This window comes from Lutjanus erythropterus, chromosome 4 (assembly GCF_056507025.1).
Source record: "Lutjanus erythropterus isolate fLutEry1 chromosome 4, fLutEry1.hap2, whole genome shotgun sequence".
In the NCBI taxonomy this organism is placed as follows: Eukaryota; Metazoa; Chordata; class Actinopteri; order Lutjaniformes; family Lutjanidae; genus Lutjanus; species Lutjanus erythropterus.
In genome coordinates, this window is record NC_139320.1 from 45,130,702 (window position 1) to 45,158,384 (window position 27,683).

The 27,683-nt window shown below is 39.8% G+C and overlaps 1 protein-coding gene across 1 annotated transcript in view; it reads right to left on the reverse strand.

Moving 5' to 3' along the window:
* Nucleotides 1-5,905: 5,905 nt before the first annotated feature.
* cwf19l2 (CWF19 like cell cycle control factor 2) overlaps nt 5,906-27,683 on the reverse strand; it is a 31,166-nt gene continuing 9,388 nt past the window's right edge. Inside the window, exons 8-19 of the mRNA XM_084718115.1 lie at nt 26,686-27,298; nt 26,295-26,529; nt 22,599-22,707; nt 19,238-19,339; nt 14,843-14,971; nt 14,079-14,216; nt 8,076-8,288; nt 7,545-7,661; nt 7,239-7,394; nt 6,686-6,766; nt 6,446-6,547; nt 5,906-6,250 (exon numbers count right to left, since the gene is read on the reverse strand). Of these exons, the coding sequence (XP_084574241.1) occupies nt 6,110-6,250; nt 6,446-6,547; nt 6,686-6,766; nt 7,239-7,394; nt 7,545-7,661; nt 8,076-8,288; nt 14,079-14,216; nt 14,843-14,971; nt 19,238-19,339; nt 22,599-22,707; nt 26,295-26,529; nt 26,686-27,298 (2,136 nt within the window). The 3' untranslated portion in view covers nt 5,906-6,109. The remainder of the gene's footprint in view (nt 6,251-6,445; nt 6,548-6,685; nt 6,767-7,238; nt 7,395-7,544; nt 7,662-8,075; nt 8,289-14,078; nt 14,217-14,842; nt 14,972-19,237; nt 19,340-22,598; nt 22,708-26,294; nt 26,530-26,685; nt 27,299-27,683) is intronic.

Here is a 27,683-nt window from a genome sequence, read left to right on the forward strand (position 1 = left end):
TAGATAAATTTTACAGGATCGCAGTAAATAGGCCCATAAAGCAGTGATACCCCATGCTGGGTGGCCCGCTAACTATTTCCTAATTCACATTGAAAATAAATGTTTTATAATGTCTCTTAGCTGTGACTGGAAAATTCACATATTAGCCTAAACACACTATAACAACTTTTCATTCTGGCCCTGGTAGCAGCAGTTTATGTTTATGGTTCATGTTGATGAATGATTCCAAAGTTTGAGTGATTCCTTGATGGAAGATCTGGTTGCACAGTATTTTACAGTACACTAAAACGAGGTAATAAGCCATACTTTGGATGAAAATAATGTGTTCTTTATTAGACAATAAACGGTTGTAACAAGTGTATTTTGTACTAAATTAGACAAAAACTAGAAATTACAGTAGACAGACAGAATTAGAACCTTTATTACACCTTTATTAGGTTTTATCAGAGGGTAATTTAGGATACATTACAACAGAACTGTACTGTAAACTAGAGTAGCATGTGTCTCTAATTACACTGTAATAAAGGCTTATAATGGTTTTTGTCTAAAATTTGGTACAAAGTATGGCTTGTTAAATTTTATTAGTTTACATTTATATGGTGTTAAGAACACATTACTTGTAGTATTTGACTATTTTAATACAAAATACAGCCTTTTCTGCCTTAGTAGTGTAAATAAAGTGCAAATGAGGGTTCAACTGTGTTTAATATTGTATAAGTGTGCATAAAATATAAATGTAATCAAAACGTTTACAACTAAAATGCAATTGCAGCTATTAAATGCAGTAAATACCTGGTTTGTCTGTCATATAGTTCTAGTGTCAATCTTTGTACCAAGTTATTGTAGTTGATAAGTCACTTAATCTGAAAAGAAAGAATTTCAAAGAAAGACGAGTTATTTAGAAAAGTAAGTTGAGTATCCCTGCCGTAAAGTCTAAGTACATGAGAAGAGAAGGAGGAAATAACTAGCATGTTTATCAGACAGATTTACAGTGTCATCTCAGGTACAGGCCGGCATATTTACATGGAGACTGAAAGCCTGGATTCTCCTGGAGAAAACACACACACACACACACTAAAACATGCACTGACACAAACACAGATATTTGAATAAAATGCTTGAAAAACCATATATAGCCAAAAAAAAAAAACAAAAAAAAAAACAGGCACACACATTGCGTTGAAATCTGAAATATGTGTGGTTGTGGAATGTAGGAAGATAAGAAAAGGTTCCCTGTGACACACCAGTGAGTCTAAACCAGGTGCCGCACCACAGAGATAAGCCAGCAGTCAGTCAAACAGAAAACACAATCGTACGAGACACAAACACACACAGCCTGAGGATTTTGTTGCTGTGTATCATGAGTTTTGGGATAATGTAGTTCTCACTGCAAAAAGAAACTATTTATTTTAACTAAAAAAAAAAAAAAGTGTCTTGACAGAATTTGACAGAATTTGAAGAGACAAGTCGTGATTTTGTAATGATTCAAAACAAATTCACTTTTCTAGTCAAATCAACTTGATACTTGAAAAAACATGTTCAATAAGCTTAATATATTAAGGTGAACTAGCAAATTTTCAGTCACACTGACAAACACAATTTGATTTCCTTCCAGATTTTCTCAGTTTGAAGAGTCAGTTCTCCATTTCAGGCAGAGAACCTCCAGCTGTAGCTGCTCTCCTTGGAGCTGCTTTGTTTTCTGGTATCGACACAAGGACAAGATGTGAAACTGCTCCAAGTGAAATTAGTCAATGCTAATATTTGTCATTTTTCACAAGGTTTTCATTGTTGTGAAAAAAAACAACCATAACTTTCTCAAAGTGTATCAGAGAAACACAGCAGGTTTTGATCTTATATGTTTTCTTCAAACTAGCTTATAAAAACAAGTGGTCTGAGGAGAGTTTTAACTCTGTCACAGTGCATGCTGGGAAGTCTGCTAATATGCTGATTATGTTTCTTTGGAAACTTAATTTAATGAGTTGATCAAACTCTGCTGTACATTCATTCCATTCATCTTTAAAAAAAAAAAGACTTCAAGTTAGAATTGTTCTGAAAATAAATGTAATTTTAACTTGAATTAATAGAACTTAAAGCAAATAAGTGATTGAAACACAGGTACAGAGCATGAAACAGGATGGTGTGGAGGTTTGCAAAAAGCTCTAGAAAGGACGTGTGTGTGTGTGTGTGTGTGTGTGTGTGTGAGGCAGAGACAGGGGGAGAGAAATGGCTGTCTCAGTCATAAATCTGCCCCAAGCCAATCTAATTGCCCATAACCATACATCACTCCACGCCACTCTGCTGCTATTAACCATGAACCTGGGCCTCTCTGTCACTTGCACAATATAAATAACCTGCTGCACTGTCCCAAGGGACGCTTTCAAAGGCACAAATCGGGTTAAAGGGAAGCAAATTGCATGTTGTGGTTACACTAAAAACTGCATTACAGATTCAGTCGCGTTTCCTGAAATTGATCACATTACGATCTGACCTTTGAGTAAACAGTTTGATTGTGGGATTTTTCTCTCGGCAGTTACATCATATTCAAGTGGTGGACATCAGAGGTGGCTGAGAAATTGAATTACTGCTGATTTATGGTGGAGTCGGCCCTCTGATGCACATATAAACGATAAATAATCCACAGTCCATTGACCGCCGAGCTGCGGGGACACTATGGGCGCCATTAGCTTTCTGATCCTAACAATGTGACAGGTCTTACTAAGGTGATGTTATAATAATGATATATCATAACGAAACATAGTGCTTCCTCCTCAGGGAATTTCATTTTCTCTGTACAGGGACTGAAGCCTGCAAGTAAAGGACAGTCCTGCTCTCATAATGTACCTGTTCCCTACTCCCTACTTTTAACAAACAGTAATTTTCAATGTGACATGAAATAAGAACAAACTGAGGAAATGATAACAATTATATCAGAAATGAAAGCTAACATTTCACACCTGTGGACTGAGAAAAATAGTGCAGTAATTGTGGTGCTTTTGCTACTATGAATAGGGTACGTACAGCCTTTTAAGAGTAAGATTCATGCACTTTCAAGGTACCTACATAGGCTTTGTAATCACAAATATATTGTTACTATAATTGCAGTCACAAATTCCTTTATACCGGGGTTCAGGAACCTGCAGCTCCAGAGCTGCACGGCCTCTTTTGCCTCTCTCAAGTGGCTCCCATGGAAATAAAAAATTGTTCTTTTATTTAACACTGTAATTTTCATTGTCATTGTTGTAGGAGTAAAGTGATTCTTACATTCTCCGGTTATAAAAATGCGTTGCCTATACACTGAAAAAAAAAAATTTAATATTTCATAAGCTAAAATTTGTGTCAAATCCTAAATCTATAGCTCACCACTTTTTCCTCGAAATTTAGCCAGTGGGTAATATTGAGTCTGCATACGCTAGCTATGGATGCTAAGGTAATTCTACACACACCAATCAATGTATAATGTCACTTTGTTTTACCAGCTGTTCAAATATACTTTGATTGTATGTTTAGACAATAATCATTTAATGATTGCTTACTCCAGAGTAAGCGATCAGCAGAGGACATATCTAGCTATGAATGACAAATGTGACAATGGGACAATTTAATTTCAAATATTAAAAGATTTGGTTGGTGGATTTTGTTTACATAAGTGATTGTGAGGATGCAACACCAGACACCATTTCATTTGATTGTTTTTTAAGACAAATCCACTATAAACTCTCAAAGACAGCAAAGTCTCATAATAAAACAATAGTATTACAGATCAACCTGTTTTAGTTTCATTTTAGACATATGGGCTCTATGTATAACTTTGAATTGAAGTAATAGGTGACCAGTCAAGCATTTTTTTTCCAAGGAGCGTATTCAAATTCAGGCACATTTCCAACCTTGAAAACATGATTAAAATTAGGCATCTGTATGAAAGTCTGAATATTTTAAGTCATATATTCAAATCATAAATCTCAGAAAGTAATGAAACTCTACTAAGAGTTAGATGCTCACAGGGGATTTTGAATGTATTGTAAATGATGAATATCCTACATGCACTGTATGTTAACAACTCACTGAACACAGAGTCTAACTGTGGGATTTATTCCTGTATCTCTCAGATAGTGTCTCGTTTGGTTTCTGATGAGAGGGATTGATTCATTAAGGACAGCGCTGTTTGCCAGACTGGAGAGCGAGAAAATCCTGCTTCTGAAGCTTTGTTTCCCCTTGTGACCACATGTACAAATGCTGCTGTAAAAAGCGAATCATCTGTAGTGATTCACACAAATTCAGCACTAACCATCTGCACTCGTGCAACACATGGTGTCTGAGATGACACCTGGAAATAAGGTGAGTCCCTGAGGTGTTGAGCTCATCAAAGAGCCAATAGCATAACTGAAAAAAAAAAAAGATGAGGTCACATGCCAGGGGGGCAAGGTGGCTGATTGCTCATGTATGCTCGTGTATCCACTCACATGTGTGGCTGCGTTGACACTGAAACCTCTTAGAATTAAGTGACAGCTGTAGAGGATCATGAGGCCACGGAGTAAGAAATTAAATCCTGGTGCTGGAGAGCAGATAAGGGCAGTAGAGACAAGAGAAGCCCGAAAAATAGAGGGCATGACACACAGACACGGCTCAAATTCATGCCTTGACTGCTAGAAATCGCTTCATTCTGTAAATGTTAAAGTAGCCATCAAATCTAGTTGCATATGTGGCATAAAGTGAGGGAATTTATGAATTAAGTCATTCTCACGGTTGTTCAAAGAAGAAAACGAACCCTGGATTTTAGTACAATATTCACATCCCTCTATTTTGGACACAACCCTGACAGGCTGAGTGACGGTGATACCGACCTTCTAAAGATCTTGATGAGAATTACAAAAAACTGGCTTCAGAAAAACTGTCCCACTGCAGACCTTTACCTATTTACCTTTGTAAATATTGTTCAACACCTACATCTTCAAGAACGCTCCAAGAAAACCTGGATCTTTCATAATTATTGTATGAACCATGTGTGACATTTTGCTGTAATTCAGGAAAATTAGCCTCTTTTTGCTGAAGAACTTCATATTTGTTTGCCTTTTTGTTTTCTGGTCATTACTTGATTCTTGCTTACTGTATTTATAGTGTGAAAATGTTCACATAGTATAGAACTAATAAATAAAAAAAACTTCTTGCATTGATATGGAAAAATGTCCCTTATAGTTTGATACTGAAATACCTTCAAAAAATATATACAAAGTAGTGTTTTTAAGTTTATTTTAAGTAGCATTAAAGTTCCCATGAAGTCAAACTCAATATTTAAGTGTTTCTAAACATGTGTTGTGCCATACTTCTACCTTATGTCAGTATTTGGCTCAACAACGAAAAAAATATTTTGTATGCATTCTTAGATATTTTTAATGGTATTTCAGAGTTTGTCTTTACCCAGAAAACAATTAAATACTGCTGTTAACTCATCCTGCAATCAGGGACGTACACAAAATGTGTGTCTAATGAAAGTCTTTGTTGCTCATGAGCAGGGACGGAGATACATCCGTTCGACTGGAGTGTTTCTGGGGGGCGGGTCTTACTGTGCAAGAGCACAACTTAACTGACTTTTGTTCACTGATTTGGGTGAAACTGGGTCACTGAGGCTGTTTTGGTCTGGCTGTGCTCACTGGGAGTTCTCAGTCTAGGAAGAGTCAGCTAATAGGAACACTCTCCTTACTACGTCCATGGACCGCTTTAACACTATTAGCTACTGGAAATGCCAATCGATGTCTGAAATAAGTCCCTCCCTCTCTGCCTGCTTTAAAGGAAACGTACGCAATAAGCACTCTGATAGCCACATCTTTTCAATGTAAAGATACTGTGATATGAAACGATTCGTAGCATATAAACATAACATAAAAATAATAAGAATCAATCACAGTCATTTTATTTAATATTTTATTTATGTAAAAATGTTTTCACATTATAAATGAAAGAAATTTTACAGCAAATTCCGATTTGGTAGGTGTAACATTGTCTGCACCATACTTACTAAATGTCACTGCTTAACTTGGAACCAGTGTCCTTTATATTTGTGTGTGTGTGTGTGTGTGTGTGTGTGTGTGTGTGTGTGTTTTGTCTTCTCTAGCTAGCCCTCAGTCTTGGTACAGTCGTAAGGTTTCCACCACTGTGCAAACTGCAGGACTTTTTTCCTTTGATCGTCGAAGTTTTCTCTAATTAACTTCCTCCAACGTCGTGGCTCCAAGTCCATCATGCCTCCAACCACCTCCTGTGAGGGACAGAGGGATTGATCATGTTGAAATACTGCTGTAAAATTAACTAGAAATAGTTCCTTGTGTAGCTGCAAATGCACAGTAAAGTTTTAAGACATTAATGGAATCAAATGAGGGTGACTTCTACTAGCTAAAAAAAGAGGAACACATAATGATGTACCAAATATTACAGCCTTAATGCACACACTGACCTTGCCAAAGTAATGGGGGAACTTCTGTTCATTTTCAATGACATGAGCAAACCCTCCCTGGAGTCCAAAGTCTACAGCAAAGTAGGGCAGACCTTGAGGAACCTAAGAGGGATCAAACAAACAATTCACAAGGATAAAAGAGAAGAGGTAAGGAAGGAAAAAAGTCAGGCAAGACAGAAGGTAGAAACTTGATAAAGTGAGGAAAACCATAGAAATATTTTATAAAATAAGTGAGCATACAGATTGGCGGACGTCTTTCGAAGAGAGGTCGACGACCTTCTTGTTCATGGCCCATTCCTCATCACACTCCATGATAGCTTTCTGAAGGCACACAGAAACTGTTATCTTACAACCTGTGTACGCCTTTTTAAGATTTCTACATAGTTTATTATGCATTTATTAGCATTAGCACTTTGCATTTAGAAACAGTTAACACTGCATTTTGTGGCTACTGGATCTAAAGTGTGAACAACGCTTATTAAGGATAATAAAACCTTTATTATGCACTTACTAACAGTTAACTATGTAGTCTATAAACTGTTAACATGTTTCTTGTAGATGCTTATGCCTTATAATCTAACAATAAATGGTATATTATGCTATTATTAACACTTAAACTGTCCTATTAATATATATTTAGCTTAATAAGTATCTTATTAGTCTTAAGGGATTTATTACCTATTATTGCATAAAATGCTTATTACAGGCACCTTAATATAAATTGTTGCCCTTTTTTCCAGTGTGAATCTTGACAAAATTAACTTAATCAGAATGATGAGAGTCACACACAGACCTTAAAGTATATGGGAGCCATATCACCCAGTTCTCGGGGTAGTGGGATACACTCAAGGACCATGTGTTGTCTTCTGCGTGGGTTCATGTGCGTTTCCATGAACACGCAGTCCAGGTCCTGGGACTCAAACATACGGACCAAAGTACGACGGAACAGCTGAGGACAGCAAAGCAGCACAGAAAGAGAACTCAATTAAATTTTACAGTCAACACTGAAAATATAAGCAACATCTGTACCTCTACTGTCAGTCATAGAAGTTGTCACTTTAGGCAGGACTGATAAGTTTTGAAGCAGGCATTGGCTTACCTGCATTTCAGACCAGACGTCCTCATCCAATCCGGTGGCAGAGCAGTGATGCTGGAGAGGACAGATGAGACAGTGGCCCTCTGTCATCGACACCCCCGCAGGCAGGCTCAGGTAAACCTGGACACAAGATCACAAAGACACACACATAAGACAAAATTTAGAAATGCCTCGATTAAACTGTATACTTTTATAAATTGCTTTATCAGTCCAAAATTCATCACTTGCGCATTTTTCAATTTAGAGCTGCAACGATTAGTCATTTAATATAGTTGTTTAAAATATATTTATAAAATATTTAAGAATATTTGCATCTATCACTGCTTTAAAACCCAAACAATTAATTGATTGAGAAAAACAAACAGATTCATTGACAACTGTTGCAACCCTATTTCAGGAGGAAAAATGTAAATCATCATGTTTGCTTGATAGATGACTTAAACAATGAATAGATTATCAAAGTTATTGACTGACTAATAACAACAGAAACCTTCTCACCCTGCCTTCAAACAGCCTACGTTCACGACCCCTTACCTTGCTCCCTATTGCCACAATGAGGTGCTTCTGGAGCTCTTGGCTGCTGAAGCAGTGTTGGCACTTCTCCATGGAGGCAGCCAGCCTCCGACTCTCCCCGATGGCTTTGTTCCTCATCCGCTCCTCCTCCCTGCCCTCACCCTCCCGCTGCGCTGCGCCCGACACAAACATGTCATCCAGCGTGTAGTTGTCACCATCTGTCTTCCCCATCATCTGGACAGTGGAGTGGAGTAGAAGTGGTGGTGATGGAGAAGACGGGGACAACCGAGGACATGGAGAAGAGAAGAGAGAAACGGTGAGCAATGTTTAACAGGGGTGTGATCATTCTTTGGCAAATCTGGAAACTCGATTAAGTATTAAAAACGAGAAAAATCACCCTTTGTGTTTAAGTAAATCTTTTTGCAGTGTATTTAAAGGGATTTATTGGATAATTTGAAACAGGGTTGTATGAGATATTTATCGACAGTCAGTGTAGCAGATGCCAGTCAGCTCAACCCCAGTTGGGAGAAGTACAGAGGAGTAATGGCATGAAAGCTGAGCAATGTACTGCTGTGGACAGGATCAGCAGCAAAACATATTTTAGCTGCTTCAAAAGGCTCCACCTAATCAGTTTAAGTGTAAGCTATATTTAGAATATTTTAGCAGCTCTACTTTGCTGTCAGACAGGCTTTTCTGATCGACATCTGTCATATGAGCCAAATATCGGTTTCTTCAAACCAACCAACTCCAAAGATGAAATCACTCATTTTACCTTGCAGAGCTCAAAAACAGCTGGTCTAACACAGATTCAATCTGTTGATTTGTTTGTGTTATTATGTAACTTTGGTGAATCCAATCAATACTTTAAAAACATAGAAGTCACAAAATAACACAAACTAACTGATTGAGGCAGCATTAGACCAGCAACTCCCGTGTTCTGCTTAGTAAAATTGCTGATTTCGCCTATGGAGTTTGGTTTGGAGAGAGTGATATTTGGCTCATATGATGGCGGTTTCCCATCAGAAAATGCTGTCTGACAGCAAGGTAAAGTGGTGAAAATATACTACTATACTGTACACTTAAACTTAAACTGATAGTGATAATTTTTTTAGGTGCACCTTTGATTTTTGGCTCTAATACCTTCTGTTCCTGAGCCTGTCCACAGCAGTACACTGCTGAGCTTTCCAAAACAGTATTCCAGGTACTCCAAACTGGGTACTGCCATCTACTGTAGAAAATACACTGACAATAAGTACCTCATACAACCCCACCTCAAACAGTCCAAAGTATCCTATAAAGTAAATTATGAATATGGTTTTATTGATAAGGAAATGTAGCTTTACCTTTTCATTTCAGGCTTAAAACAACATTGGCACTACTTAAAGCAGGAAAGAAAGTCATGGTTATCCTTCAAAAATGACTGCAGAGATACCAACTGTCCTTAAAAACTGGCTGGTAGCTCCACTTATTAGCGTATGTAGGTGCTGACGCAATATTACCGTCTGTGCCGTTTCCACGCCATAATTCTGTGTGTGCCACGGGCCTGTGCTGCCCTGTATGCAAGTTGGTCTGTGCACGTTAAGAGTGTGAGGCAGGATGGCGAGTATCGACTCTGGTGTTTTCTACGTCTGAGTCTTGTCACCATGGCGACCAGGCAACAGGTTGGGAATCTGTGTGTATGTGAGAGAGCGAGAGGCGAGCATGGCTGAAGTGTGTGTGCATGACTCGCTGTGTGGGAGTGAGGAGTGTGTGAGTGAGTGAGAATGAAAATTGGATTAGTTTAGTGACAGTGTGGGAGGGAATGTGTGTGTGTGTGTGTGTGTGTGTGTGTAGGAGTGAGTGTGTGCAATGGACTGCACCTAAGTCTGTGTGTGTGTGTGTGTGTACAGTTTTATTTTCCTACACACACACAAATGCCATCACTCTCACATACTTACATAAAGACTAATTAGGCCGTAATATGCTAGTAATAAATCAACGTCCAGTACTGATGATTATGTCTTCCCATAAGCCTTAGCTAATGACAAATGGACACATTCTTGATGCAATTTAAATTACAGATAGAGCGTGGAAGGGATTAACATATGTCTGGCACACTACTCATGTTTTATTAAAAAACACACCACGTTAAATCTGCAGACAATGCTAGTCTGCTATTTTAACAGACTCCGTCTCTGACCAATGGATAAAACTGGTATTTATAGAAGCCCTGCCATGGTAACTGTAGATGTATTTTTAGTGTCACTCTTTGTAGGTGCAGAACGTGTGTGTGTGTATTTTTATACGCATGCATGTGTAATGAATATATGAGTGAGGGCGAGTGATTGTCTGTGTGCGTGTGTGAGGGAAAGTGTGCGATCGAGGGCAGAGAAAGTCGGAGAAAGGAAAAACACGGACGGAGCTCAAGCATTTGTCTTTTTTTTTTATTGCCATGGCAACTCCTCCATCCCTTTGTTTATTAATGCTTCCTTTTCTTTCTCTCTCACACACACACACACACACCTGTCAGGAGGATTTTCACACTATTTGTTGTCATATAGCTACTTTACAGAGAGAGAAGAAGTAAACAAGAAGAGAAGAGAAGAAGAAAAATGTGTCTCGGCTCGTCGAAAAGTGCAGCCTGTAAAACTGCTGATAGACTGACAGGCGCACCACAACCTGCCAGTACCCATCTGCTGCTGCACGTCTATTTCAAGCACACAGTGGAGCAGAGAGTCGCACAGAGAGACAAGTGGATGCAAGAGTAGTAGTGGAGAAGAATGGATAACGACACAGAACCAAATGCATACCCATATGACAGAGCAAATCCTAAACATCTATCTGCTCATGTCACTGCAGTAGGGACGGGTGATCCACTCACCAAATATGACTGATCAAACAAAGATGGTGGAGAAACATTATTCTTGGAAGTGTGGGTCATCGATCTCAATGTTTTTTTGTTTTGTTTTTTTAAATCAAGTTTTCAGTTACAGGTAATCTTTACAGCCTCTGCTGATATCTGGTACTTGTGTTTTCCAGTGCTTTTTGCAAATAAAACAGAAGTGAGGGAAGATAAAAGGTTTGATAAGAGATTCATCATCACCAGAGCTTAACAAGTCTGAGCATTCTGCCAATCAGAAACTGGATCCAAAATGGAACAGACCATTGGAAAAAAAATCCCTATCAGACTGGCAATACGTCATCCAGCTCGAGTCAGCGAGGCCACGTCCCCTCCTGGCGGAAAACTCACAGTTTCATATAGTGGGAGGGATAAGAAAAGGCCGAAAAGCTGCTGTGTAGTAGGATGTAAAACAATTAACATACAAATCCATCTCAGTCTCTGGTTCCCCATCCTTCCTGGAAAGGAAAAGGAGAGCTGCAAGAATCCATGAGCCTTCAGAGAACAGTAATTGTTACTGCTAATTGAGAGCTACCATTAGCTTTGGTGTAAGGCTGCCGGAGTTCAGTCATAACGTTACAGTACAACAGCATCAGACTGTCTCTGAATAAATCTCAGTATAGCTTAATTCAACAGTTGTCTATTGACAGACATTAAACGAGACTCCTTTTGCAAAACATCATCAAAGACAGCTTCACTCAAACATCTCAGTTCGTCTTTTTGCTGTTCTAACAATCCTCAACTCTGGTTTGATGGAAATAAACCTTTAATTCACAGCGTGCAGGGCAGGTGACGCCACACAGCAGCTCCACTGTGGAGAGAGGCTCCGCAGGCGTGCTGATTTTATGACTGAACTACAGGAGGACGCACATTTTTACTTTCTCTGACTGTGTTAAAAACATATCACAGATGACAAAGAAACCCATTAAAACTGGTAAACTGGTCTTGCTGGTAAAACATACCCATGTAGGCTCATATAGGATGAAGTGTGAAGCACAGAACTGAAAAAAGAAGGAATCATTGCAGCTGTAATCAAAAGTATTAAAGAGAGCTACGAACTTTGGTGACCCACAGTTCAGTCATTTTGAAAACAGTTTGTTTTTTCTTGAAAAGTCAGTTTCTGTCCTACAGCGATGAAATGATGAGCAAAAAACTAAAACTAACATAATGCACACTTTCAAGTCATTTTGAATGTTCACAGTGTTTTCTAACTTTTTTTTTAGAATCAATTCTATTGATCTATCTTCTAAATAAATAAATACCAACTGCAGTGGATCTTTATTTATTCCGAACAAATTCCAAATCAAAATATTTTTTCTACTAAACCAGTTGCACCAATCCACAATCTACTTCTGTCTATTGCATTTTCCCCACATCATTTAACTTTATTAAAAGTTAATGTATCAGTTAGTAAACAGACCTCTGCAGCCATATTGAGTATGAGTGACTCTAATAACTGATAAAAAGCCAACATGATCTGCCTAACTGAGTTTGCCAACCTTACGTACAAACTGTTCTGTTGTGCACTGATTCATTATTTTCAACACGTCTAAGCTGCTGTGTCCACGATAAATTAAACATCTCTTTTCTTTTCGCTTCATAGGTTGAATAAGCTGCCACTGTGTTGAGTACACGCAATTCTCTGACTAACTCTGAGCTGGCGTCCGATCTGACAAGTCAGAGAAGAAACAAATAGAGAAGAGAGGGGAAACCAGCAGCACTGGCTCTATGAAAATATGGAAACCCAGCAGGGCCGGAGCAATGGTACTCCAGCGTGCCATAAAGGAACCACAGGTGTGCTTTGAGGATTAAATGATAAAGAAAATCGAAAGCTTTCATTTTGTACATTAATGAAACCTGGATCCATTGATTATGTTTGAAAATTACAGTTAAGTGTTATTAGCAAACTGTCTTTGACGCAGTTTAAAGCTGCAATCTCATGATAACATCCGTTCTTAGTTTGAAGAGTTTAAAGAAACTCGCCCTTATGCTGTCAGTAAAGTCTGAGCTCCGGCGGCTGAAGGTCACCCGCCGCTGAGCCCTCTATCATCGTAACATCGGGATTTAAAAGCCTTCTGCATTTGACGTAGTGTCCCCTCAGAGTTGTCGTGTCGCAGAACTTGTTGGGAAAGTTTTGTTTATGACAAAAATAGAAAATAAGCTGTTACTGCTAGTATTGCACTAATCAGTTCCTACACTTCAAGCATTTTCAGGCTTTTCCATCACCTTACAGCTGTGGTAAATGACATATTGATATGCTCTGATTTATGTGTCATGATAGCATTCTACAGGAGAGACACAAATGAAAGTAAAACACAACAATGTTTCATGTTTCAAAATGAGTCACCTGTCTATAAATAGACTTCTCTGGCTCTGGCTGAGCCAATCTAAAACAATCATTCAATTAATAGACATAAAAATTTCAATAAATCATTTTCATTCTTTTCTTCATTTTTTGTTTTTAAGAAAATGCTCATTGAAACAGCTACCTCCCTGCATTGTGTTTGTTAAAAGATGGACAGATCACCAGGATCGCCAGCCTCAAACTGAACTGTCTTCCCTTTGTGCAAAAGGCAAAATCACTGAGGTGGTCTCTGATTTATTTTATTTTATTTTTTATCTAAAAGCAACCTATCCAGTAAGAGAGCAGTTTATTATGAAAGTAATGCATTTACAGTTTCAAGCAGTTTCAAGTGCTCTATCCAAAACCAAGCACTTTTCAAACCTTGAAACATTACACTAAAATCTAAGCATTTTCAAGGATTTCCAGCACCAATAAGAACCCTGACTAATGTTACATCCCTATGTCTCATTTATTTTCTTATTAAACCTTCCAAGTTAGTCAAATCCTTCTTTCTTCTTAGCTTAGCTTCCTCATTATAGCTAGCCGGCTACCTATTTTCAAGCTTAAGAGGTTGAGCACAACTGAGTTACAGACATGTGGTGCAGAGACCTCTTTAAACCCTGCATGTTCAGACTGCATGTAAGCATATTTGTGCTTGTTTACAAGAAATCTCCACAGAGGACCTTCAATTCCTGGTCACACTGCTCATTCTAGTTAATGATGATCAACATCCTAGGTTGGCTCTATGGTTGCCAAGATGTGTTCAGCAGCTGCCTGGATGCAGTGAGGTTTTTTTTCTTACCTTGGCAGCCATGCGAGAGTAGAGGGCATTCTGATCCTGTGAAGAGCTCATCTTCTCCCTCCTCACCATCTCCTTCAGACCCACATTGTCATCATCCTGGAAGTAGCGCACACGCTGTCCGTCAACATGAGTCTCAATCTGAAGAGAGAGGCAGAGGGCAAGGGACGTGTAAAAAGAGGCGACGCGTTGAAAGTGAAATTCACTGGAAATTGGATGAAGAGACACAATCTTAAAATCTATTCAAATCACATCCTTGGAAGGAGGGATGAGAAAGTGACAGATACAGGACAGTGGAGAGAGGAGAGCAGTAGAAGATGACATGAAGAAAGACAGACAGACAAAAAAAAGGACAGACCTGAGACAGAGAGACTGATCATGAGGGAAACAGAGACAGTGAAGGAGACCGGGCCACTTTATAAATTTTTAATACCCATAAACAGAGAATGGACTGGAGAGCTTTGTTTACATTACACACGTTCTGACTTGGAGTCAGGTGGAGTCACTGCTCTCATTACACACTCTGATGAATACCAAATGACAAGGAACAAATAGCAGGACGCAAACCTCTCATTTGCTTCCCCCTTTTCTCAATACCTCTGTCTCCTATTTCCAAAAGTGTGCTTGACTCTCTCTGTCCTGAGTTGTGGCTTTCTGGTGCAGTTCAGGATTTATTTTTACCACGTGTGAAGCAGTACATTTCCCTTCCTGCTGTCCTGTCATTTGTTTTTCTACTTTCTTTCCAACTGTCATCCCTCTCTCTTTACCGGTTTCTTCTTCCGCCGTCCTCCGTGGGGCTCCTGAGGTCCAGAGGGGGCATTGACCGGCCAGGCCCGACCTGATTGGTCTGTTCTGAACAGCAAGACCTCCTGGTCTTCACTGAGACGACTCGTGACCTAAAAAAAAAAAACATAACACAGGCCGGTCATTTTCACCTCCGTTTATTTTTTGTAAAGCAGCGCAAGTATTTTTATGTGTTCAGCTTTTGGCATTCAACAGATAGTCAAGAGAAGAAAAAGGACAATGCTACAGCTTATATGATGCTCACTTCAATACTTTGTTGGAAGGTGTCAGTCAGATTTATTATGTTCAGAAGAAAAAATAGCTTCATGTAACCACAGCCAGTGTCTGATTAGATAAAGACCAAAGAAGACCAAAGCTCAACCTGACAGGTAGATCTGGCTCCTGTTGTAGAGCCAAGAAACAAGAAAAAGGTGGGAATAGGAGAGAGGATGGGAGACAGTCACAAGAAAATAAAGCTCTTAACCTTTCAAGGCTCCACACATGGTGAAAACACTAAATATGAACCAGACAGGCAACGAGAGTCAAAACACTGACCAGTGAGGACCAGCCAAAAATCCTCCATAACAAGACAGATTGGAAGCATCTCGAATGAGTGCAAATCAACAGCACTCCATATCTAAGAGCGCTGAAGTACCTCTCAGCTGATAAGTGCACTAAAACCTAAGAATTACAGTGTTTTCCCTGAAATGTTACTGAGGATTTCACCCTTGTCTTTAAATTTGGAAAGGGCAGCCTTAGTGGGGATGAATCTGGCCTAACTTGCAAATGATAATATACAGATTGTATAAATAATCACAGCCTGCTTTCCATGTGTTTATAAAGTTGTCTGGAGTCTGCTCATGCCAGAAGTAGGCATCCATTTATTTGTGCTTATGCGTGTGTGTGAGCTTGAAGCCAGAAACGGCATTAGCAATGCCAAAGAAGGGAGATAAAGCAGTGCTGGAGTGTCAGGGTGCTGCCATTGCTCCCTGTTAATTGCCTGTACTACAGACGCAGACAGGATGGCACATATAATCTCTCTGCCTCCCTCTCAATCTGTCTCGCTCTTGTCCTCTTGCACACATAAACATGGGGGCACACTCTGAATGACCCCCGGCAGGAGAGACATTTGTTTCCCATTAGGGTGTGCTGAGATGCCAAACAGGAGCCGCTTCCAAACGGACGGCAAGACGTAAAAGCCGAGAAGCGAAGAGACTTCAAACAAACAAATTCCTTTTAAAAGCAGTCAGACGTAACAGCAGAGAATTTAGTTTCATCTGAAGACGAGTGTGTGTGAGGCGCTTTTCTTGCCCGCACAGTGAGAGAGATGGATGCTGCCGCATCCTGCTGTGTGTGAGTATGTGTGTGAAGTTTAGAGAAGATATAGCCTCGAGTGTTTGGATTAGCATTTAGACTATGGGAGAGTGAAAAAAAAGCAGCTAGCAGATAAATCTGACACAAGAAGATTCAGTGTGTGTGCATGTGTGTCAGGTTATGTGCTGTGTGTGAGTCTCTGTATCTATATATTCCTGTGTTTGCATGTGTTTACATCTGTGCATGATTTGAGAGTGGGTGTATGTACAGTAGTGGTTAAAAGTTTACATACACTTATAAAGAGCATGTATATCATGGCAGTTTGGTGTTTGGTGTTTCTTTCATGAATTTAATACAGTTTTTTTTTTAAATATGACAAAATCTGCTGAGTCAAAAATATACATAAAGCAACTTGATATTCACTTTTGGTGATGTAGAAGGTTTTCTTAATGGAATTTTTCGTAGCGCCATGGCCTCTTAACTTATTGTGAGTGATTACGATTGACTACAGATGATGATTTCTCTGAGCCAGTCTACATAGGGCATAGTTGATACATCATTATAATATCATTAGACTCAGCCACAAACGCCACAATGGGAAAGTCCAAAGAGCTCAGCACAGATCTGAAAAAGTGAATCATTGACTTGAACAAGTCAGGTAAGTCACTTGAAGCAATTTCAAAGCAGCTACAGATGCCAAAATAAACTGTGTGAACAACTGTTTGTAAGAATAAAGTATATGGCACAGTTGTGTCACTGCCACGATCAGGAAAAAAACACAAGCTATGACCTGCCGCTGAGAGACAATTAGTCAGAATCGTCAGGAGTCGACCAAGAATCACCAAAAAGCAGGTCTGCAACGAATTAGAAGCTGCTGGAACACAGGTGTCAGTGTCCACATTCAAACAAGGCTGCCAAACAAGAAGGAAGTCCTCGATCTAGACGCGGCACCTTAAGGCTCAACTGACAACAACATTTAACCAAATATTAGAATTGCTGTGCGTATATTTTTGACCAAGTAGATTTTGTTATATTTCTAGAAGATCTGTAATAAATTTATGAAAGAACCAAAATGCATGATTGTTTTTTTTTTGTGACAAAGACACACGTGTTTCAACCATCAGAGAAAAAAAAGAGTTATGGGAATCTTTGAAAACTCAAAACTGCCATGAAATATGAGCTCTTCACAAGGGTATGTAAACTTTTAACCACAACTGTATATCCAGTTTAGGATGGTGTGTTTGTATCTGGGAATTTACATGATTATACACATGAAAATCTGCAGTGTGTTTTAGTGAAGTTTGTATCTGTGTTTGTGTGTGTGTGTGTGTGTGTGTGTGTGTGTGTGTGTGTGTGTGTGTGTGTGTGTGTGTGTGTGTTGGATATATAGTAAATCAGGGGGAAAAAGCACTGTGTAGATGTCAGCATGGGGGACAACTGACAACTGACAGTATTTAGATAACAAAGAGACAGATAACAAAAGAAGGAGAAAGGGAGAAATGGGGTTTATTTAACAGGAAAAAGTATTTTCCTTTCTTCCACCTTATCTAAAACTGTCTATGGCTAAAACAAAATGAAAAATGCAATGCATTTTGCAGAGTTGCAGTGAAAACACAAGACAGATTTGTACAGAGTCAAAACGAAAAGAGCAACTGAACAACTGATTTCAAATGCATCACTTTTGAAATCTAACAGGCTGTGACTGTGGGCATTTTCAGTGGTGTAACAGGGAAACCAGGAATGTTTGTCATCACAGAAATAGAACCTAAGACTGTGATATTCATTGTATTACTATTGTATTGTATATTATACTGTATATAGAGCATTATTATCTTTATGTATTATAGTACACTATAATACAGTAGAGTATAATTTTAGAAGTATACATCACCGTTCGGTCAGAAACACAGATGCATGACCATTATGGAGATAACTGGGATGTAAACCACAGACAGAGTATTGAATTTAAGCCGACTTCAGGATGTCTAAACCACAGAAAAGTCCAGGAAAACGTGTAGAAGCTGTAAAAACCTACAGAGAAGGACTGTCATCAGGAAAGGGTGCAACATTTTGAGAAGCCATGGGTAGTAGGTGGTGAAGATCCGTATGAGCTGGCTCACTCATCTTGGAACAACGACGGGAAAATTTGATGGTGTGTGGATAATGAGAAAGGCTCAGTAGCAGCTCATCACTGACATCGACATCATCAGGTGTTTTGTAAAAGCCAAGGTAGGTGATCAATTGATCTTTACATTGCAGATAATTAACAAGGGGTTTGAGTCAAACAGTCTACTAGAACAACTTTATGGATCAAAATGCTGATCATAAACATTAAGTAATTAAAACGTTCCTTGTCAACCAATTTATTTAAGAAGTCACTTGTTCAACTTGTTTATTATTCTGACAAGCTTACACTTGATTGACCAAAACTGACCATTTTGAGCAAAAACTGCTGCCTTCAAATAGAACTTGTGAACTTGTGAACCCCCATTTGATGGTAGCAAATAATCAGAAACAGTGGTAAGTTTGGATATGTTGTCTACGGTGAGCACCACCAACATGGCTGTTTGCCAGATTGATGATACGTTGTGAAAACATTGTATAGTATTATAAAAATTCAGATTTTTCTAAAAAGGAAACCAATTAGTTGATTTTAAGAGAGTTGTCTTATTTCTCTTTTGTATATTTACTGTTGCTCCTTAATAAAACAAAAGTATTTCTTTTCTGATTATTAAATTAATCAAAGCTTTTACTAAAATTACTAAAATAATCAACAGGTGTAGCCCTAAAACCGTCTAATCACATTTTCTTTTTTTGGGGGAAAAATGGGTTATTGTCTGTCTTATCCACTCATCTGTTACAAAAAGTGGCTAAACTTAATGCAAAACTAACATAGTAATAATATAGTCTAATGCAGCAGCTCAGCTTTATGAACATAATAATGTTTGGGTTTTATTGAAACTGTTGAGGCTAATATTTTGTCTACTCTTGTTTACATTAGTTACATTAGTCCAACAATGACCGTGACAATGAATGTGTAAGACGTAAATTCAGGATTTACAGACCTGCTTTGACGTAGGTGTTTCTTGTAGCTTCCTTCGGGCGGCGTGACTCTCTTTGGCTTTCTGTGCTGCTTCCAGCTGTGATTTCAGCTTCTCAACCATGGCCTGGAACACACACACATTTAAAATGCATAATGCTTTTTCACAGCCTGAACATTAAGACTTACTGATAAAGCAGTCAGTCAGCATAGGTCAGTCAATATTGAGACACAACATGTTTACACTGAAGGAAATATAAGAATGAAGACAGGAATCCTGTAATTGGCAGATTTTTTTCTGTTTTAAAAGAAAACCATAAAGCCTATAAAAGCAGAGCCTGATACAATGAAAGGCTGATTTAAACATATTTTAGAAATCTTTCAAAAAACTTGTTCAAAACTAAAAATGTTATTGTTATTTATTTGGCAAATAACAAACTGAAACAACTAAATTGTCCTTTTTCACACACAATAACCAAAAAACTTAGGATTTTGTATGGCCTCCTTTGGCCTTCATAACAGCTTGCATTCTTGCTGGCATTGTTTTTATGTACTTTTCGACAGTCTCTTTTGTTATTGAGTTACAAATAGTTTCTAGCTGTTGAAGAGTTCAAACTTGGACTCATCTGTCCAGAGTACCTTCTCCCAGTCATCAACAGTCCAGTGTTTGTGCTCCCTGGTAAATCTGAGGCATTTCTGGATGTTTGCAGGCTTCATTATTGACTCGACATTATTGTCTTCTTAGCAGCTAGTCTTCCCTTTAAGCTTTGTCCTGTCAGTTGTCTGCTTATGGTCATCCTGGAGACTTTCTCAAACTCTGATCTCTCTGCCTGAAGATCAGCAGTGGTTTTCCTTCTGTCTCTAGTATTTAAAATCTTGAGGTGTCTGACATCTGCTTCCATCCATCCAGCCATCCAGCATCATGAAGTGCTTTGATGCGGACTCTTTCTCCACGTTTTACCATTTTGAACAGGAATGAGGAATTTCACACTGAATTCACCTTTTTATACCCAAACTTGAGCCGACTCACTGGGCCGGTCAGAAATTAATCAAGTATAACATTCAACCACTAAAACTAATTTTTCTGTTCAGGAATGCAAGTAAATAACTATAATTTGACATCTTAATCAAGAAATAATAATGTGCATTACTACTTTTCTGTGTTTTTGTAAAACAATACATTTGAAAATTCATGGATAGCAATAATAATTATATTGTAGCATTAAAAATATCATTTCGGTTGAAGAGCTTCTACATACTGGTGTATTAACCATTACAGAAACATAAAAAATGATTTTGGTAATTACCAGTGCTGTTAATTTAGGGCAGCTGCAGCATGAACCTTACATTGGGTGGTGGTCTAATAAATTTGTTAAGCACTGTATATTGACAGTAATTGCAGTGTGTCAGTGTTTCATAGGATGCATTAGCTGGCTATTTTCCCCATTTCAAGTTTAGAACATTTTCTCTACTACTATTTTTTGACAATTGTCAGATAAAAGGCTTTGAGGCTAAACACTAAAACAGCAACACTACAGAGGACTGAAAAAAAACCATCTGTCCCAAACGCACATAGAAGCTCTTAAACCATACTGCTGTGACAGATATCGATACCTTTCTGTACAAGGCATGAAGGGCAAGTGCATGACTGCTAAAGGCACTTAAAATACACACACACACACACACACACACACACACACACACACACAGACACACACACACACACACAGACACACACAGAGGTCTGGGAATATCCATTTGATTGCTTTGTCGTGTAGGGAGATGCTGGATGTCAGGCTGATAACACTTAGCATTGCAGGTGTGAGTGTGTGTGAGAGTGTGTTGCAACACACAGCCCTTTAACAGTCTCTATAAGAGATCCCAGTAGCGCTCTTAGCATTGACACACGAAGACAGACAGACAGACAGACAGAGGGGAAGTGCGCAGATCAATGGCCACTATAAATTAATGGATCCCCTGATGGGCTGTTGAATAAACGCAAAGCGTCAAAGCAACTGTGTTGAGAAAAAGCAAATCAGCTGCAACTTCACTTATAATGCTGAAGCTAGCAAACTGAAAGTGCACCCCAACAAAAGCAAGCAAGGCAGTCGTCATCTTGGGGGTGTGTTTGGGGTCGTTATCATGTTGGAAAACTGCCAAGCGGCCCAGTTTCCGAAAGGAGCAGAATGTCACAGTACATGTTGGCATTCATGTTTCCCTCAATGAACCGCAGCTCCCGAGTGCCGACAGCATTCATGCAGCCCCAGACCATGACACTACCATCACCATGCTTGACTGTAGGCAAGACACAATTATCTTGGTACTCCTCACCAGGGCACCGCCACACATGCTGGACACCATCTGAGCCAAACAAGACCTCATCTTAGTCTCATCAGACCACAGGACATGGTTCCAGTAATTCACGCTTGCTTGGACTGCTTGTCTTCAGCAAACTGTTTGCAGGCTTTCTTGTGAGCCAGCTTCAGAAGAGGCTTCCTTCTGGGACGACGGCCATGCAGACTGACTTGATGCAGTGTGTGGCGTATGGTCTGAGCACTGACAGGCTGACCTCCCGCTTCTTCAACCTCATGCGTCTGTTTTTTGAAGCCAACTTCTGGATATGACGCAGAGCACGAGGACTCAACTTCTTTGGTCGACCCTGGCGAGGCCTGTTCAGAGTGGAACCTGTCTTGGAAAACCACTGTATGACCGTGGCCACCGTGCTGTAGCTCTGTTTCAGGGTGTTACCAATCTTCTTATAGCCTAGGCCATCTTCGTGAAGAGCAACAATTCTACTTCTCACATCCTCAGAGAGTTCTTTGCCATGAGGGGCCATGTTGAACATCCAGTGGCCAATATGAGAGAATTGTACCCAAAGCACCAAATTTAACAGCTCTAATCCATGACACACAAATTTGTATGGTCCAGTCAAGCAGGCAAAAACAAGAACAGGTGGCTTTGCATGTTTGAACGACATGTACAGGTATCGCTAAGGGTGTACTCACTTGTGTTGCCAGCTATTTAGACAATAATGGCTGTGTGTTGAGTAATGTTCAGTGGCTAGAAAATCTATACTGCTATACAAGCTGTACACTGACTACTCTTAAGTATATCCAAGTTTCATTTCTATAGTATTGTCCCTTGAGAAGATATAATAAAATGGTTGCTGAAATGTGAGGGGTGTACTCACTTTTGTGACATACTGTATTAATAGAGAACTGCAGGAATGAGTCCTAAAACCCGGAAATGAGTTCGAATAATAGGAACCAGAGCGATGCTAACTTTAGCGTTGGCCTACAAAAATACATCATCCCTGCAGCACTCTGTACTGTAATCTCCACTGTAGGTTATTATGACTGACAGTAATGTAATGATAGCCCACTCACCGTGTTACCCATGATCTCTGCCTTCACCAGTTTGGCTCCCAGCTTGTTCATCTCCTCTTCTGACAGGAGGGGAACCTCCTCTTCCTCCTCTTCACTTTCACTCTCACTCCTAGGGTAAATGTCAAGAGGAGAGCTTGAAAAGCAGAGCAAAACCAACAGGTAGGAAGAGAAATTTAATGAGGACAAAACATTTCCTCATTTCAAATAAAAATATGTACATGTGACGCTGAAAGACTGATATGTAACATGAAAATGTTTGAAATTAAAGGGGCATTCTGTGGCAACTGCATGACCAAAAACAGTCCGAATAGCATTTTGGAGCCATAGATTGAGACAGATGGTTGAAGCGAGGTGTTTCCTCCTGCCTCCACCTCCCCAGACTCAAAGAAGCTCAGTCAGGCTGCAGGAAAGCCGCAGGAATGCAAGACGAGCACAACATTATTATATGACAATAACAAGCAATGATGAGTCCTACACTATAAAGTGATCAGCTTTTTATAACTGTCAGTTGTCTGTCAATGTAAAGCTAAGTCTGTTATCCTGAAAACAAAAGCAGCTGCTATGAAAAATACACACTCTGGAGGTGGAGTGTAGTGGCTGATGGGCTGCCTGCTAGACTTCATCAAAATATTGCCCAATTTAATGGTCATCTTCTCCTTCTAAAAGATTATTAATAATTTTTTTTCCAGCTAATAAACACTTGAGTGAACATTAGGCATCAACTTTAACTCTAATTAGCATGAAACAGGCAAACTTAAACAGTTATTCCGACCTAGAATAGATATTTCAGAGGAGGACACCATGGCTGCAGCTGAGTGTTTCAACTTAGCATGTTTCCTTTACCCCCAATTACATATCATGGTCAATCTGATGATAAATTATAGCAAATATATTACAGAGTTCTCCTTTAAATGTTAAACGGTTCATGACACATTACATTATAACACCTCATCATAGTGTCCTCTTGTTCAGTACTTCTCCATCTCTTCTACTCCAGGTTTCCACTCTAACTCACCCTCTAAGCAACAAGATAAAGAGCAGATAAATAGAATAATAGTCATAAACCCTCTGATGGGGAAACTTACTTGTGAAGTTTTTAATTTAACCATTTAGTTGTTTTCTTCCGCACTCTCACACTGTTCATCTGTTATGATTCATTTGAGTCTGTGTGCCCCCCAGAGATCATTACAGCCTTGCCTGGGAGGATGTGAACTGCAGCCTGGGAAGCATCGTTCTAGGCTATTACACTTCTCATAGCCTCATTTCATTCTGCTGCCACACTGCAGACTCATTTCATGCTGCAGGGGTTCTGGGTGCTGGTTTACCCAAACAACTTAGCCTAATGAGGCAACACACAGAACAACTTAGAAGGCTTAACACAGCAGTGATGCCTCGACATCTGGCCTACAACGGTGCCACATAAGAGTTTCTGTGCCACTGAATGTTGTTGCAGTTCAGTATCCTTTTAAATGAAACAGAATATTTATGTACATTGCAGATAAAGAAACGTCTGTTACTAAACATAGTTCTTTAGACAGAAAGACAGCTATGAAGACAGAAGAGTTACAGGCTCACAGTTCAGAGGGAGTTTTTTCTGGGAATATCAAGAGTAATGTTCAAAAGCAGATAAGGACTTCTACAGTTCTTGCAGGTCTGCTGAAACTAATCAAGTGCATATGTGAGGACACAGACAGGTTTTATGGAGGGGATAACTGTGACAAAGTATCTGGTGAGGTTGTTATGTGAACACATTAACATGATCTAACGCAGACTGATGCTTTTATGCATTGTGTTCCATTAGAGCATGTCGTTTCTGTTGCGCGTGTGGCCCCCTTTATGAATCACACTTGTAGCCTTAACATCTACATCAACATCTACACAGGCTGCCAAATGCGCAAGATTAAAGGACCTGTGTGTAGGATTTAGCAGAATCTAGCAGTGAGCTTGTTTTGTGCAAACACCTCATCTCACTCTCCTCTTACAAGCATGTAGGAGAAACTACGATAGCTGATAAACTTGCACAAAACACAAAGAGCTGTATCTAGAGCCAGTGCCTGTTTTGTCCATTCTGGGCTACACTAGAAACATGGCAGTACAAAATGGTCTCTGTGGACGAGGACCTGCAGCCTCTGTAGATTAAAGAAATCTTATTTTCCAGTGATTATACAATAATGAAAACATATTTGTATTCCATTTCTGTCATATTCTGCCAATAAAGCTCTAAAAATCTTTCAGGCTGAGTGTAGATAGATGTTCAATTCTCAGTCCATTATCTCTATATCTCACTAAATCCTGAAGGGAAACGGAACAATATTTTTCAGGATAAGACTATTGAGTGTTTGTACCCTTCTAAATAACAATCTGCCGAAATAGACAAAAATAGCAAATATTGGTTTCAATGGTTTAAGTTAATTGCAAAGGAGTTTAAAGAGCTGCTGCACACTTAAACATATTTTTTAAGCTCTAGACTAAATGATATTAATGTACTGTGATGAAACATCAATGTTGGTGTTAATATTGACATGTCATAACAAATTTATGAAAACTGGTATTTCACATGTTGAAAATGGCTCAAAATGCCACCCACTATTTTACATTATCCTGAGCCTTGTGAGGCCAGTTGTGACCAGTGGACCATTCAGGGTTACTCTATATCATGAAATTTATGTAATTAAAAAAAGGACGCTAACGCTCTTTGATCAGAGTTGAGTGGCACACCTCCCCTAGTCCCCACTCTTGACTCAGAGTCTGTGAAAGTATATGCTATTTTGCTGACCCTGTACTGTAAGCTCTGTACTGACATGCAGACAGATGTGCACACATCAGAGAGCTCCTCTCTGAGCTGCTAGCGTTAGCTCAGCTAGCTACAACACAGTGGCGCTTTAATTGCGCCTGCAAAGTTGAGCCTGTTGAGGCCCCATGCCGACAAAATTCTGTCCGAAACCGACCCAGACCTGACCCTCATTAACATATATCAGTTTGAACCCGATTATAGCGTGACATTTGTCTTAACAAGCTTCCCTCTGTGCACCAGTGACAGGAACATTACATGCAGGGAATTGGAATTGGCAACGACTAAATTGGGGAGAAAAATGAAAATAAATAAATAAATATATTACAGCCCAAACCCGACAAGAGCCTGTGAAATATGAGAAACAAGGCCCGACCCAACCTAATACTTTTTCAAAGTTTTCAAAGTCTACTGACTGTTGAAGCTACCCTGTGCCTCCAGCGCTTCTCTGTGTTTCTAGTGTTTTTCAGCAGGAGCAGAGAGTCTGACAGCAGCTTCCCATTGTTGGTTAGCTCTGACTACTAGCTCTTACTACTGCTACACTGAGCAGTGTTTAATCTGTCTCATTATCTACTATGTAGTCACAAGGCCATGCCCCCTTCAGTGGTTGTCATGTGCAACCCCACCCTGCCCACATCTCTCAGCCCATTGTCACTTTATAGCATTTTTCAAATTATGCAATGGGAGTTAGGCTCAGACCAGGGGTGCAGTTACACTTTAAAGAGCAAACCTATTGCCTGTTGTGATTGTGACATCCTGTTTTATGTGAGTAGACAAAACAGGAATGGGAAATAGCAAAATTACAACGTATCCATTCAAAACATCCAGCCAAGCATACATTCAACTGGAATATTCAGTCAATACAGTAGTATTTGACAAGGCAACAAAATAAAAAAGCTTGAAACCTTGATGTCGTCACTGCAGGTTTTTCAGCACGTGGACCATCTTGAGGAGCAGTTTTCCCAGGATCCCTCTCTTTCTCCTGCTGTAGTTTTTCTAAGCCGTCAGATTCGCGGGCAGGATTGCTGCTCTTCTTCCAGGCCGGAATATTGGCAGTACGAGGACCAGAGTCTTCGTCATCAGAGCTGGGTTTCAGGAAACCTGCAGATGGCCGTGCTGGAGGAGGCTGACGTTGTGGAGCTGCACAGGAAAGAAATTATAAAGCATGTTGAGGTTTTCAATATTCCAAATGCCGTCACTGCTGTCCAAATATCAATGCAATGCAATCAAAATGCTGTTCACCCCTGCAAAAATTGACTAAGATATCTATTAGAAGATGCCTTGACAACAACCCACCTTCACCGCTGTCATCATCGTCTGAGGGTTTGAGGAAACGGCTTTTTAGTGAGCCAAGAGAGGAAGAAGGATGACTCCAATTTTGGCCAGATGATGATGATGCAACACTGGGCCTCTCTCTTTCTCTATCTCTGTCTCTGTCTCTCTCCCTATCCCTGTCTCTATTTCTTTCAATATCTCTATCCCTCCCTCTGTCCCTATCTCTGTCTCTTTCATTATCTCTTTCTCGGTTTCTTCCTCCATCCCTCTCCCTTCCTCTGTCTCTGTCACTGTCTCTGTCCCTCTCTCTGTCTCTACCCCTCTCTCTAAACCTGTCTCCGTCTCGTCCTCTGTCCTCTTCCTTGCCTCTATACCCTCCCCTCTCCCTCTCCTCTCCTCTTCCAGCACGGTATCTCTCTCTGTCTGTGGGTGACGAATCTCTTTCCCTTTCATTTCTCCTCCACCGATCTCTCTCTGTCCCGTCTCCCTCTTTTCTCCTCCAGCTCTCTCTGGCCTCATTCTCTCCTTTCCTCCACCCGCCTCTCGCCATACTGTCTCCATCTCTTCCGTCTCTTCTCTGTCCATACACAGCTTTCTCAGCATCTGCAAGTCTTTGCTGAAATGCCTCCATTGACTATAAAAGGAGAGAATATATGACAAGTTAAAATACTTCCTCAGGTTTTAGACTTCACAAATGTCCAAAGCATACACATGTGGCACATTCTTAGAGGTCGAGTGGAACATGTTGCAACCATGTATGCAGGTTATATAAAACCAAGGCTGAAAGATCGATATATCTCACTGGTAGCAGCAATCTGCAGACTGAGGGTGTGTTCACATCTAACCTGTTTTAACCTCAGTTACAATGAACTCTAATCTGTTTGCCTGGTTAGGAGAGTTTGTCTGGGCTAGTGCGAACGCTGTCAATTACACACTGGTGTGGACCAAACAACTGAACTGAGACTCCTTCAAAATGTGAGTCTTGATGCATTTCCAGGGCAACTCAGATTCTTTGTGGT